Source organism: Cetorhinus maximus, chromosome 25 (genome assembly GCF_964194155.1).
Source record: "Cetorhinus maximus chromosome 25, sCetMax3.hap1.1, whole genome shotgun sequence".
NCBI classification, from domain to species: domain Eukaryota; kingdom Metazoa; phylum Chordata; class Chondrichthyes; order Lamniformes; family Cetorhinidae; genus Cetorhinus; species Cetorhinus maximus.
Genome location: NC_135903.1, coordinates 44,398,742 through 44,411,801, shown reverse-complemented (window position 1 = coordinate 44,411,801; position 13,060 = coordinate 44,398,742). Strand labels below are relative to the sequence as shown.

General features: G+C 42.0%; 1 protein-coding gene across 3 annotated transcripts in view; it reads right to left on the bottom strand.

Annotated features, from left to right (window-relative positions):
- strada (STE20 related adaptor alpha) overlaps positions 1–13,060 on the bottom strand; it is a 94,932-nt gene that overhangs the window by 71,614 nt on the left and 10,258 nt on the right. For all 3 annotated transcript variants that reach the window (XM_078529877.1, XM_078529880.1, XM_078529878.1), the window contains exons 2-3: positions 3,636–3,691; positions 989–1,046 (exon numbers count right to left, since the gene is read on the bottom strand). In XM_078529877.1, the coding sequence (XP_078386003.1) occupies positions 989–1,046; positions 3,636–3,647 (70 nt within the window). In that variant the 5' untranslated portion in view covers positions 3,648–3,691. The remainder of the gene's footprint in view (positions 1–988; positions 1,047–3,635; positions 3,692–13,060) is intronic.

Genomic DNA, 13,060 nt, shown 5'->3' with positions numbered 1-13,060 from the left:
ACAGCCACAGGAGATTAAAGTTTAGTCTTTTGCATCTTTCCTATCTCCCTTTCAAGTGTCTCTGCTTGAAGGCCATGACACCTTTTTTTGGTGCAACATTCCATGTTCTCTCAAGACAGGTCTGTCAGTATAATCCACATTGGAATTTTCCAGAAAATGGTCACTTTACATTATCAGCCACCTTTTGCCCAGTGTCCTTGCTTGTATTTCTTTAAAAAAACACACGTCTTCCTTAAAAAGTTCAATATGCCTGTAAGTAATTTGTCGCTGTAATTGGCTTTTCATGACAAGAGCTTTGATTTAATTTGTTGGTTGTAGGACCAGTTTGCTATCTATGGCATGCTGCTTCTGCTGTTTGCCATGCATGTAGCCCTGTGTTGTAGCTTTGCCAGGTTAGTATCTTGTTAGGTATGTCTGGTGCTGCTTCTGGTCTGCTCTCCTGCACTCTTCATTGAACCAAGGTTTGCTCACATGGTTTGATGGTAATGGTAGAGTGAGGGATAATCTGTAACCTCATGGCCCAGTTTATGGTTGAATATACACTATATGCAAGTGGCTGTTTTGTATTATTTCAATGGCTTGGTTCAATAAAGACTGTTCAACAAGTGTTTGACATATTTCCTTGTCCTCAAGCCTGCATTAGAGGTTAAGAATATATGGCAATCTCCTAAATAAACTCAACATATCAGAGTGGAAATGAACACCCACTCCCCAATCTAGTCCAGAGCTATTTTTAGAATGCCACTGATAGAGGCACAGCAGGAACTAGCCCATCCCCTTCCCTCCACACTCCCCAGCTCTTAGGGAGAGGTGGCCCATGGCACATTGACATTAATAGGAATGAGGAGAAGAAATAGGGATCAAGATGGTATATAGACTGCACAGAAGATGCTCAAAAGCATTGCCATTTGTCCCTTATGGATGACCTTAGTTAACTACCAGTTCATCTCTAACAGCAATGGTACAAAATGGTTCAAAACTAACTTACCGCCAAACAGTCCCACATCCTGCAGGCTCTCCACGCTCAGTTTTTCAGACACCCACCTCTAGGGCACGCAATTCAAATAAGTAAAAGAAACAAAGAGATGAGAAATCACAATTAGCAGTTTTTTTGCACTCTTTTGATCCAAAATAACGAGGAAAATCCAAGTGGCAAGATCAGAAACTAATGAGCAATTTCTAGATTCTAATTCATTGTTTTCCCAAGACTGCACTACGTAGCTTCAGATTTCATTGCAAATCAGCAGTTTTGAATCTCCTCCTCCAAATTTCTCCCTTTGTTCCTCTTCTCATGGAGAATTGTTGACATATGGGCCCTGGCATAATCCATCCTTCAGTACTTTGTCTAATTGACCACAATGGACCTTACCCTGGCTGACCATCCTCCAGATTTATATGTTGGACATCTTGTGGAGTTAAGTACTAATAATTGGACTTCTTTACATCTTGGAGTAACAGGCTTTTCAGGATAGACAAGATAGCTTTGAGCTGCCATTGGAGAAAGTCTGGTTTATCTTCTGCTCCAAATGTCTGTCTAATCGTGTATACTCATGTAAAAGTTGAACTTTTAGTGCTGATTTTTCAACCAAAACGTTAAGGGGTCGACTTTTACATGGGTAATGTTTTCGAGGGGCTTACTTTCAACTAATGCACACCTGCCAGACACATCTAAAATGGCTCTAAAAGAATCCACAAGGTACTCGGGGAAGCAGCAGCCAAAACAGCCCTTTATTCTCTGTTTTTTAAGGAGCCCCCCTCCGTGCCCTGCGACAGGAAGCAGCAACAGCAGCAGGGCCTGTGGTTCCAAAGCTGCTCAAGGGCCTACAGAAGTAAAGGGCCACGCAAATGTCATGTTGATGCTACCTTGCGTTGATCTAGACCTTGGTGCAGGGGGATTGCACTGAGTCGGCTTAACAAGGGCCCGATTGGTAAGGCATGAGCCTCCTCTCCCCTGCCCAGGAAGGCAGAGCACAGCATTCAAGGACACAAGACCCGGATGATTATTATTTTAAAGTTTGCTCTGGAAGTTGATCCCTGTACCTGGTTTCCACATAGGCTGTTTATTATTCTTCTCCAATCTGTTATGTTTCCCCAAAAAAATCAAAATCAATCAACATTCGAATATAAAAATAAAATACTGCAGGTGCTGGAAATCTGAAATAAAAACAGAAAGTGCTGTAAACAATTAACAGACCTGCCAGCATCTGTGAAGAGAAACAGAGTTAATAAAGTTTAATATCAAAGAGTAGAAATGTGATGGGTTTTATTCCATTGAAAGTGGGGAGGGGAAGGAAGAACGAAAGGGAAGGCCTGGGATAGGGTAGAGGGCAGGAGAGATTAAATGACAAAGATGTCATGGATCAAAAGGCAAAGGGAGTGGTAATAGTTGTAAAGAGAGAAAGCATTTGTCCAGAGTGAGTGTGAATGACAGAATAATGAACAGCTCTGTCTGAGCGACATGGTTCCTGTCTTAACTGACAAGTAGAAACTGGAGGGAATAAGTGAAACCTTTTTAATGGATAATGAATTGAGGATGTTGAAGTGATTGTAGAGATTATACTCTGGTTCTGAAATTTTTGGGCTTTGATCCCTGAAAAAGTAAGATTGACTTTTACATGAGGAATATGAAAAACTATGGGTTTTCTAGGCCTGAAAAAGCATGGGGGTGACTTTTACATGAGTATATACGGTATCTCAAAGAAATGCTTCAGCAAGGAATCAGCAGCTGAGATAACAACAACCACAAGTGATCCACGTATAACTTTAGTGGCTATGCATTAAACATAGGTAGAAGGGTCTGTTAACTCTTAATAAAACTACTCCTCAACTGATTTGGACAAGAAATCTTGTTTGAGAGAAGTATCATTAAAGTAAATAGCTACAACTCTTTATGCAAGTAGACTGTTTTCAAAGGATTCTGAAAAAAATAAATCAGGAAGTCTTATGTATGCCATGTACTATTGATGCAGACAACTAAGGATTATAACGAAGCACAGTTTTCAACAATTATTTGCAGAGCCCAAAAAAGATACAAAAGCCAAAAGGTACTTTTTAATGTACAATATAGTTTGATCAATTATGTTGCATTGGAATAAAATCTACTGTCTGTACAGCAACATGGAGTATCACATGTTAACTCCAAGTATGTTATTGTGAACCATAGAAAGAAGGCGGCTGACTAATATTGATCCTAACACACTCCCTGTAAGATGCTGGTAATAGAGTAGAGGCTTTCACTCCAGCATTCTGGGCTTAAAAATGTAGGTCTCAGAAATAAAATCAGTGTAGTAATCCAATGATTTTTTAAATGCAAGACAACACACAGTAAATATCTTTGCAGAGGCTCTGGGTGGTACCAGGGTATTAGACACTTATCTAATCAGTCCTATTTGGATTTGAGCCGAAATATTTTCTCTCTTCTGGCTGCATGTTTCCAACAAGTGAACAGGCTGGATCGCCAAACTCACTCGCCTTGCATTCAATCTCATGTCAACAGGCTCACAATGGCTTCTTTTTCATAAACCATCAACCAGCTCTTGATCATGACAAGGTCAGCTCAGTGCTCAAGCTAGTGAAACAGCTAGAACTTCACTTAACTTACATTAATGCAAATATTGAAATAAAATGGGACTTACCAGAAATGACATGGAAAAGCTGGTGTGTCACCAAACAGGCACTGCCATTAAGAGATCTAGTATGAAACAGAGCACCAATATAAACACAATGACTTCACAGTGGATCTGCTTCACTCCCATATTGTGTGGGAATACACTGCACAGCAAATCAAAAGGTAATTAAAAAAGGTTCCCATCCTGCTCCTCGTTCAAATCAAATGAACATGTCACAACAGTTTCACCTTATTCAGGACATGAAAATGAAACCCTTCCTGTTTCTTTGACCACCCGAGTCACTCTCCGAATGCATCTCAGACACAGCACAGGTTAGATACAGAGTAAAACTCCCCCTACTAGGGTATGGGCACCAGGATGAAATAATAGTGAGAAAAAAGGAACACAGTGGACTGGAAAAGATAAATAGCACTAGAGAGTGAAAAATAATTTAGATAAAGTAGGGATCAGACAGGGGCAAAAATGGCAAGCAGACTAGAACGGGTCTGGAGTGTATGTGCGTAAATGCAGCATGCATGGTAAATAAGGCTTTGAGCTATAGGCACAAATTGCCACATGGGACTACGATATCGTGGCAATAACAGGGATCTGGTTCAAAGCAGGATCTGATTGGGAATTTAATATTCAAAGCTCCAGGAAATTTAGGAAGTATAGGGACTGAAAGAAAGAGTGGAGGTGGCAGCATTGATCCAATAAATTATTAAACCTCTGGTTGAGAGGTTGAAGACAGAATCTTTTCAGTCTTTCAGAATTAAGAAACAATAAAGGACCTATTACACTGCTGGGCATACAATGGTGGGAAGGAGAAGGAGCAAGTTTGCAGGCAAATTACAGTGAGAGTACAGCAAGAGTAGCGAAACTAATTATCTCAATATAGACTGGGATAGTAACAGTGTGAAGGGCAGGAATTCCTGAAACATATACTTCAAACTTTGAGTCACTGTGTTTCCTGTCCAATGAGGAAGGAAGCAGTAATGGATCTCGTTCTCACCAGTGAAGTGCAGTAAGTGGGGCATGTTTTTTGGGGGGAGGGGCGGGGGGTTGGGTCAGTGATATGGTCATAAGGTTTAGAATAGTTATGGAAAGGAGAAGGAACAGTCAAGTACCAAAATAACTCAAGTGCAGGAGAGCTAATTTCAGTAAGTTGAAAAACAGATCTGGCCCAGGTGAATTGACATATAAAATGGGAAGCAAAACAGCAATTGGAACAGTGGGAGTCCTTTAAAGAGGAGATGGTAGACACATTCCAATAAGTGAGAAAGGAAAAGCATTGAAAGCTGGAGTTACCTGAAGAGCTAAAGATATAAGATTGAAAAAGAGGAGCCTTATGTCAAATGTAAGATCCACAATAGAGAACACAGCAAGTACAGGGAAAATCTAAAAAAACTAACATAAAAAGGACCCAAAAGGTTTTTGAATATATAATTACAAATTTTTAAAAAATTTGTTCATGGGATATAGGCATCACTGGCTGGACCAGCATTTATTGCCCATCCCTAATTGCCCTTGTTCAGAGGGCATTTAAGAGTCACTCACATTGCTGTGGATCTGGAGTCACATGTAGGCCAGGTAAGGATAGCAGATTTCCTTCCCTAAAGGATATTAGTGAACCAGATGGGTTTTTATGACAATCAGCAATCGTGGTCGTCAGACTTAATTCCAAATTTTTATTGGATTCAAATTTCATCATCTGCTATGGTGGGATTTGAACCCGGGTCCCCAGAGAATTACCGTAGGTCTCTGGAATACTAATATCATTATGTCACTGTCTACCCTGGAGGTGAGTCAAAGAAAGGATGGGTTAATTAGGGACCAAAAAGATCATCTTGTTCTTCTCAGAGGGCTTGGTTGAGACAGTAAATGAGTACTTTGTATTTGTCTCCACTAGTGAAGAGGATGTCGACAATGCAGCAGTAAAGGTGTTAGCAATGTTGGATAGGCGATACATAGATTAAGAAGAGGTTGGCAGTACTCAAAGTAAAAAAATGTCAGCCAGTCCAGATTTTTAATTATATACTAACTAAATGTTTAATTGCATTCAGGCGATGGGCATTAACTAGGGATTCACTTGCGCTCCTCTATACAGAAGCAGGCTGTGGTTATTGTGGTTAGAAGTGCATGTTTATAAATGTACATCTCTGCAAATAAAAGCTTACGAAGTGTGTAAATATTAGGCTCTAATTCTATTCTTCAGCGCCTTGCTTTCTGGGATAAAACACAGATCTGAAGCATCCGTGGTTGCTGAGGGCTGTAATGGTGAATTGCAGAGGTTCTGGCCACAATTTTCTAATCCTCCTTCAATATGGAGGCTGTGCAAAGGACTGGAGGATTGCAGAAGTTAAACCTCTTTAAAAAAGAGGAAAGGAAAAGTCAGGCAATTAAAGGCCAACCAGCCTGGTCTTTTTGTATTTATGGCCTGGACTTGAATAGTTTCAAAGTTCACAGATGACAACATTTTGAAAGGCAAGATGGTGGTTGAGGTTGTTGGAGGTCAATCATCTCAGTCCCAGGACATCACTGCAAGAGTTCCCCAGGGTAGTATCCTAGGCCCAACCATCTTTTCAAATCCTCTGGCCACAAGAAAGGTGCCAGAGGACTGGAGGACAGCAAATGTGGTACCCTTATTCAAGAAGGGTAGTAGGGATAAACCAGGTAATTACATGCCAAGTCTAACATCAGTGGTAGGGAAACTATTGGAAAAAATTGAAGGACAGGATTATTCTCCACTTGGAGTGGCAGGGGTTAATGAGGGATAGTCAGCATAGCTTTGTCAGGGGGAGATCATTTCTAACAAATTTGCTTGAATTTTGCGGAGGTAACTACTGGTGTAGATGAGGGTAGTGCAGTTGATGTAGTCTCCATGGACTTCACTAAGGTCCCGCATGGGAGAATAGTCAAGAAGGTAAAAGCCCATGGGATCCAGGGAATTTTGGCAAATTGGATCCAAAATTGGCTTAGTGGAGGAGGCAGAGGGTGAGGGTCAAAGGTTGTTTTTGTGATTGGAAGCCTATGATGAGTGGTGTACTGCAGGGATCGGTGCTGGGACCCTTGCTGTTTATAGTGTACATTAATGATTTAGACATGAATATAAAAGGGATGATCAGTAAGTTCGCAGGTGACACAAAAATTGGTGTTGTAAATCGTGAGGTGGAAAGCCTTAGGTTACAAGATAATTTTGCCGGTTGGTAAGATGGGCAGAGCAGTGGTGAATGGAATTTAATCCTAAAAAGTGTGATGTGATGTATTTTGAGAGGACAAACACAGCAAGCGAATACACAATTAATGGTAGGACCCTAGGAAGTACAGAGGATCAGGGGGGCCTTGGTGTACATGACCATAGATCCCTGAAGGCAGCAGCACAGGTAGATAAGGTGGCATATGGGATACTTGTCTTTATTAACAGAGGCATAGAATATAAGAGCAGGGAGGTTATGTTGGAGCTGTATAAAACGCTAATTAGGCCACAGCTGGAGTACTGCAGTTCTGGTCGCCACACTATAGGAAGGATGTGATTGCACTGGAGAGGGGGCAGAGGAGATTCACCAGGATGTTGCCTGGGCTGGAGCATTTCAGCAATGAAGAGAGACTGGATAGGCTAGGGTTGTTTTCATTAGAGCAGAGAAGGCTGAGGGGGGTCCTGATAGAGGTATAAAATTATGACAGGTATAGATAGGGTAGATAGGAAGAAACTTTTCCCCTTAACAGGGGTGTCAATAACCAGGGGGCATAGATTTAAGGTAAGGGGCAGAAGGGTTAGAGGGGATTTGAGGAAAACATTTTTCATCCAGAGGGTGGTTGGATTCTGGAACTCACTGCCTGAGGGAGTGGTAGAGGCATGAACCCTCAACATTTAAGTAGTATTTAGATGAGCACTTAAAACACCATAGCATACTGGGCTACGGGCCAAGTGCTGGAAAATGGGATTAGAATAGAAAGGTGTTTGATGGCCGGCACGGACACAATGGGCCGAAGGGCCTGTTTCTGTGCTGTATAATTCTATGACTATGAAACTAAATGATACAATTTTAAAATGGGTTGAAGATTAGTGAGGCGTGTACACAAATCTTAAATGGTGGCAAAACATGGCAGCTATTTAAAAAGCATATGGATTCCTTGGCTTTATTAATAGAGGAATAGAGTGCAAATACAAGGAAGTTAATGCTAAACCTTTACAAACAGTGGCAGAAGGGCTGGTAGCTAGAAGAGACAGGGTTAAAGCGACTGGTGGTAAAAGCAGAGATAGCATAAGGGAACATTTTTTACACAATGAGTTCTGATCTGCCTGAAAGGGTAGCAGATTCAATGGTAATTTTCAACACTCATGGGGCAGGTACAGCACGGGGTTAGATACAGAGTAAACCTCCCTCTACACTCTCCCCATCAAACACTCCCAGGACAGGTACAGCACGTGGTTAGATACAGAGTAATGCTCCCTCTACACTGTCCCCATCAAACGCTCCCAGGACAGGTACAGCACGGGGTTAGATACAGAGTAAAGCTCCCTCTACACTGTCCCCATCAAACATTCCCAGGACAGGTACAGCACGGGGTTAGATACAGAGTAAAGATCTCTCTCAACTGTCCCATCAAACACTGCCATAGTAAATACAATCCAGATCTATTAACATATACAATTGACTGCCTGTGACTCTGGATATCGTACAGAGGGTTACTGAAATAATGTACTTAGGGCAATTCAGACACTGATGTAAATAGATTCATGGGAAAGTCAATAATAAATGGGAATGTGTACATGTTTGAGAAGTTGCAGCACTGGAATAATTGAAAGCCCAGGCTCAAGGTAATGCAAGAAACCAATCCTGACTGGATTAGAGCCTTTCTTTCAGAAATGTAGACATTATTACTGCTTCCCATCACTGATTTACAATAAAATCAACTATTTTCAAATATATCATAAAACTTGTGGTGCATTGGCTATAACATTCCCAGGATAACACACAAACATACAAATTAGGAGCAGAAGTAGGCCACTCAGCCCATCAAGTCTGCTCTGCCATTCATGGCTGATCTGATTGTAACCTCAACCTCACATTCCCGCCTACCCTGAATCTTTCACCCCCTTAACAAAAATAAAAATACCTGGAAAAACTCAGGTCAGGCAGCATCTGCGGAGAGGAACATAGTTAACGTTTCGAGTCCTTATGAATCTTCATACGGACTCGAAATGTTAACTGTGTTCCTCTCCGCAGATGCTGCCAGACCTGCTGAGTTTTTCCAGGTATTTTTATTTTGGTTTTGGATTTCCAGCATCCGCAGTTTTTTGCTTTTATCTTTCACCCCCTTGTTTATCAAAAATATCTATTTACCTCTACCTTAAAATACTCAGACTCTGCTTTCACCGCCTTTTGAGGAACAGAGTTCACGCCCAGGCTAACACGCCCAGGCAGGACTTTTACACAGATAAACATGATAGAATTAAAATTCAGCGTGAATACATAGCAGAATTTACAATGCTGCAACAACCACTCTGACATTTAATTCCTTTCGATAAAGTGGCTTTGCTTCGCAACAATGCACCGTGACAATAGGCAAATTCAGAACATCACCTCTTCCTGCACCCTCCCTCTGACAAACACACATACACACACACCGATGTTCACTCTGTACTGCCCCCTCCTTTCTCTGATGTCCACTACGTACTACCCCCTCTCTCACTGATGTTCATTCTTATTGCAGTCTCTCAGAATAAAAGGAGATTCTGTTCTTTTCTAATCCAGCTAGACAGAATATCTACATTCACAGTAACTTTTTTATTACCACAAAAGATCAAAATCAGGTCAGGGAAGGAAATCCACACACAATCAGATCTATGACTTCTTGTTTTTCAAAGAACAGAGCCAAACACACAAATGCGACGATCAATAGTGGGGAAAATGAATAAACAAGAACAAAGAAAAGCAGGCTGTGCAATGATGTGCTTTGCTTTGACAATAGACCTCATCTGTTGAAGTTTTTGCATCCTGCGATCTATCAAGGGTACTCCACAGGGGGGTGATAGACCCAGGAATCAGCATACCTTACACTCAAAATACTGCCTTTGTGATGGAGACAGCATTTTCTTGCATAATGTCAATCAATATTCCTCAGCTCAAAGCAGTTATTTGGTCTGGTGTTAAGACTTGCAATCATTAATAAGCCATTACATTTTCTTGAATGAGGCTGTGATCATTGTGCAAGGCACCATCAGTGAACGGATAGATATGGAACTTCTAACAACTGAAATGTAGAATGTCTGATATTTCTTGGTAATTTGCCAAACGCTGCATGATTTGAAGAAAAAGATCAAAAACATTTTAGTGGGGACATCTCAGAATCTCAAAGAACGTTATAGGACACACCTGTCCACGTATAACGGGCTTTTATTCTGTTCTTTGAGAGAAAGATTGATCATGCATTTATACAGAGCATTTTTTTCCTGTCCTCAGGGCATCCCAAAGTGCTCCAGAGCTAATGATTTTTATTTTGAGTAGTCACTGTTGTTCTGTCAGCAAACATGGGTGCTGTGTGCAAAGCACGATCCCACAAACTGCAATTTGATTTTGGGCTCCCTCCTCCACTCTGGTGTCTGCAGGCCTGTTCACATTGTGAAGTCCAGTATACCTAGCCTTTCAACAGATCAGTAGGCACAGTTTTGACCACCATTGGCATGTCTATCACAAGGATATGGAAAACAGATTTAACAGCATAAGCACTATCACTAGGCCACACCAGTCTGCAGCCCTGACTCACAGACACCAGGAGCCAAATCAAAACGCAAAATACTTGACCGCATGAAGATGTTTGCCTATTTCAAAACACTGCCGATACATATTCACAGTGGAAATACTGAAATGCAGTAGTGCCAAGTCCATTTGTGAATGTTAGGGCACAACTAACGAGAGGAGTGGGCTCCAAGAACATCCCCACCCTTAACAATGGTGCAGTTTACAAGAGCAAAAGACAAGGCTGAAGCCTCTTTAATCATCTTCACTCAATTTGATTCACTCCACGTGAAAACAGAAACTGCTGAGCAAACAGGATACAGCAATGGCAACGGGCTCCAACAACATTCATTGCTGTAGCACTGGAGGCGTGTTCCAGAACTAGTTCCAAGTCTAGCCAAGATGCTCCAGTACAGTTACAACACTGGCATCTACCTACAATGTGAAAAATTGCCAGGTATGTCCTCTCCACAGAGAAAAAAAACAGAAATACAATCCCATCAGCCTACTCTCAATCATCAGTAAAATGACGGAAGGCGTCATCGACAAGTGCTATCAAACAACACTCACTCAGGAATAACCTGATCATAGACGCTCAGTTTGGGTTTCACCAGGGTGAATTAGCTTCAGACCTCATGACAGCCTTGGTCCAATCACTGACAAGAGAGCTGAATCTCAGAGCGGTGAGAGTGACTGTTCTTGACATCAAAGCAGTATTTGACAGAGCGTAGCTTCAAAGAGCCGAGTAAGACAGGTGGAAGGACGTATCCATGGCTTCATAATTAGAAGCATTGAGTACAAAAGCAGGGAAGTTATGTTGCACTTTTATAAAATTTCTGATTAGGCCACAACTAGAGTATTGCATCCAGTTCTGGTTACTACACTTTAGAAAGGATATGAGGGTCCTTGACAGGGTGCAGAGGAGATTGACCAGAATGGTTCTAGGGATGAAAGATTTTGGCTACAATGTTAGGTTGGAGAAGCTGGGGTTGTTCTCCTTGGATCAAAGGAGATTGAGGGGAGATTTGATAGAGGTGTACAAGATTATGACAGGTTTAGATAAGGTACACAAAGAAAAGCTGGTCCCATCAGCTGATCGTACAAGGGCCAGAAAATACAGATTTACGGTTTTGGGCAAGAGATGCAGGGGGAATGTGAGGACAAACGCTATTTATGCAACCAGCGGTAATGATCTGGAATTTGCTGCCTACAAGGATGGTGTAAGTAGAGGCAATGGTTTCAAGTGGAAACTGGATGGGCATTTGAAGGAAAGAAACTTTCAGGCTAGGGGGATAGTGTTGGGGAATGGGACTGACTGGATTGCTTTACAGGGAGCATTGACTCAATAGGTCCAATGGTCTCCTTCTGTGCCATAATGACTGAGAAGTCAATGGGGATTGTAGGAAAAGTCTCCACTGGTTTGAATCATACCTAGTACAAAGGAAGATGGTTGTGGTGTTTGGAGGCCAATCATCCCAGTCCCAGGAAATCACTTATTAATATAAACTACACAACTGTTGAGTCAAATTTCAAAACTTCAAACTGTAATTAGTCAAACAAAATACAATAGAGCTGGCAGGGCAGGTCATGTGTTGCAGCTGTAGCTTGTGGTACTAAGTGTCTGCAGCTCAAGGAACTTCATCTCAGAGTTGATGAGCTGGCGTCTGAAGCTCAGACATTGCGGTGCATCGGTGAGGGGGAAAGTTACCTGGACACTGTTCCAGGAGGCAGTCGCATCCCTTCAGCTAAATACTTCCGATTTGGTCCGTGATCAGGGGCAGGAAGGTGTGACTATGTGTTAGACAGGTATAGAGATCAGAAGGCAGCACTGAAGAAGCCTCAACCCTTGCAATTGTCGAATGGGATTGAGATTCTTGCAGCCTGTGTGGATGAGGGCAGGGACTGTAGGAGGATGAGCAAACTGACCACTGCGCCATGGTATGGGGAGGGGGGTGTTCAATTTGGGGGAAGTAAACATTAATGTTGTAATAGTAGGGGACAGTGTAGTTAGGGGATAGATACTGTCCTCTGCAGCCAACAGCATGCATTCCAAAGGCTGTGTTTCCCACTCAATGTCAGGGTTAATGACATCTCCTTGGAGCTAGCTAGCAAGGAGCTTGGTGTGGGAGGGGAGGGATCCAGTTGTTGTGGTCCATGTCTGTACCAACGCCATAGGCAGGACTAATAACGAGGTTCTGCTCAGAGAGAATAAGCAGCAAGGGGTTAAATTAAAAAGAAAATCTACAAAAGTAATACTCTGGGTTACTACCTGAGCCACGATTAAATTGGCATAGGGTAAATAAGATTAGAGGGTTAAATGCATGGCTCAAAGGCTGGTGTTTGAGAAACGGGTTTCAATTCATGGGGCATTGGCACCAGTACTGGGAAAGAGGGAGCTGTAACACCTGAACCATGCTGGGACAAGTGCTCTGGTGAATCAAATAACTAGGACTGTAGACGTCCTGCTACATTGTTAATGAGATCACACCTAGAGCGCTATGTATTATTTTTGGACTCCATATTTATGGAGGGATATACTTGCATCAGGGAACATTCACTAGGCTGATTCCTGGGGTGAAAGGATGAGGAAAGTTGAACAAGTTGGTCCTATACTCATTGGAGTTTAGAAGAATGAATGGTTATCTTATTGAAACAATAAGATTGAGGGGCATTAAAAGGATAGATGCTGAGGGGACTTTTCTCCCAGTG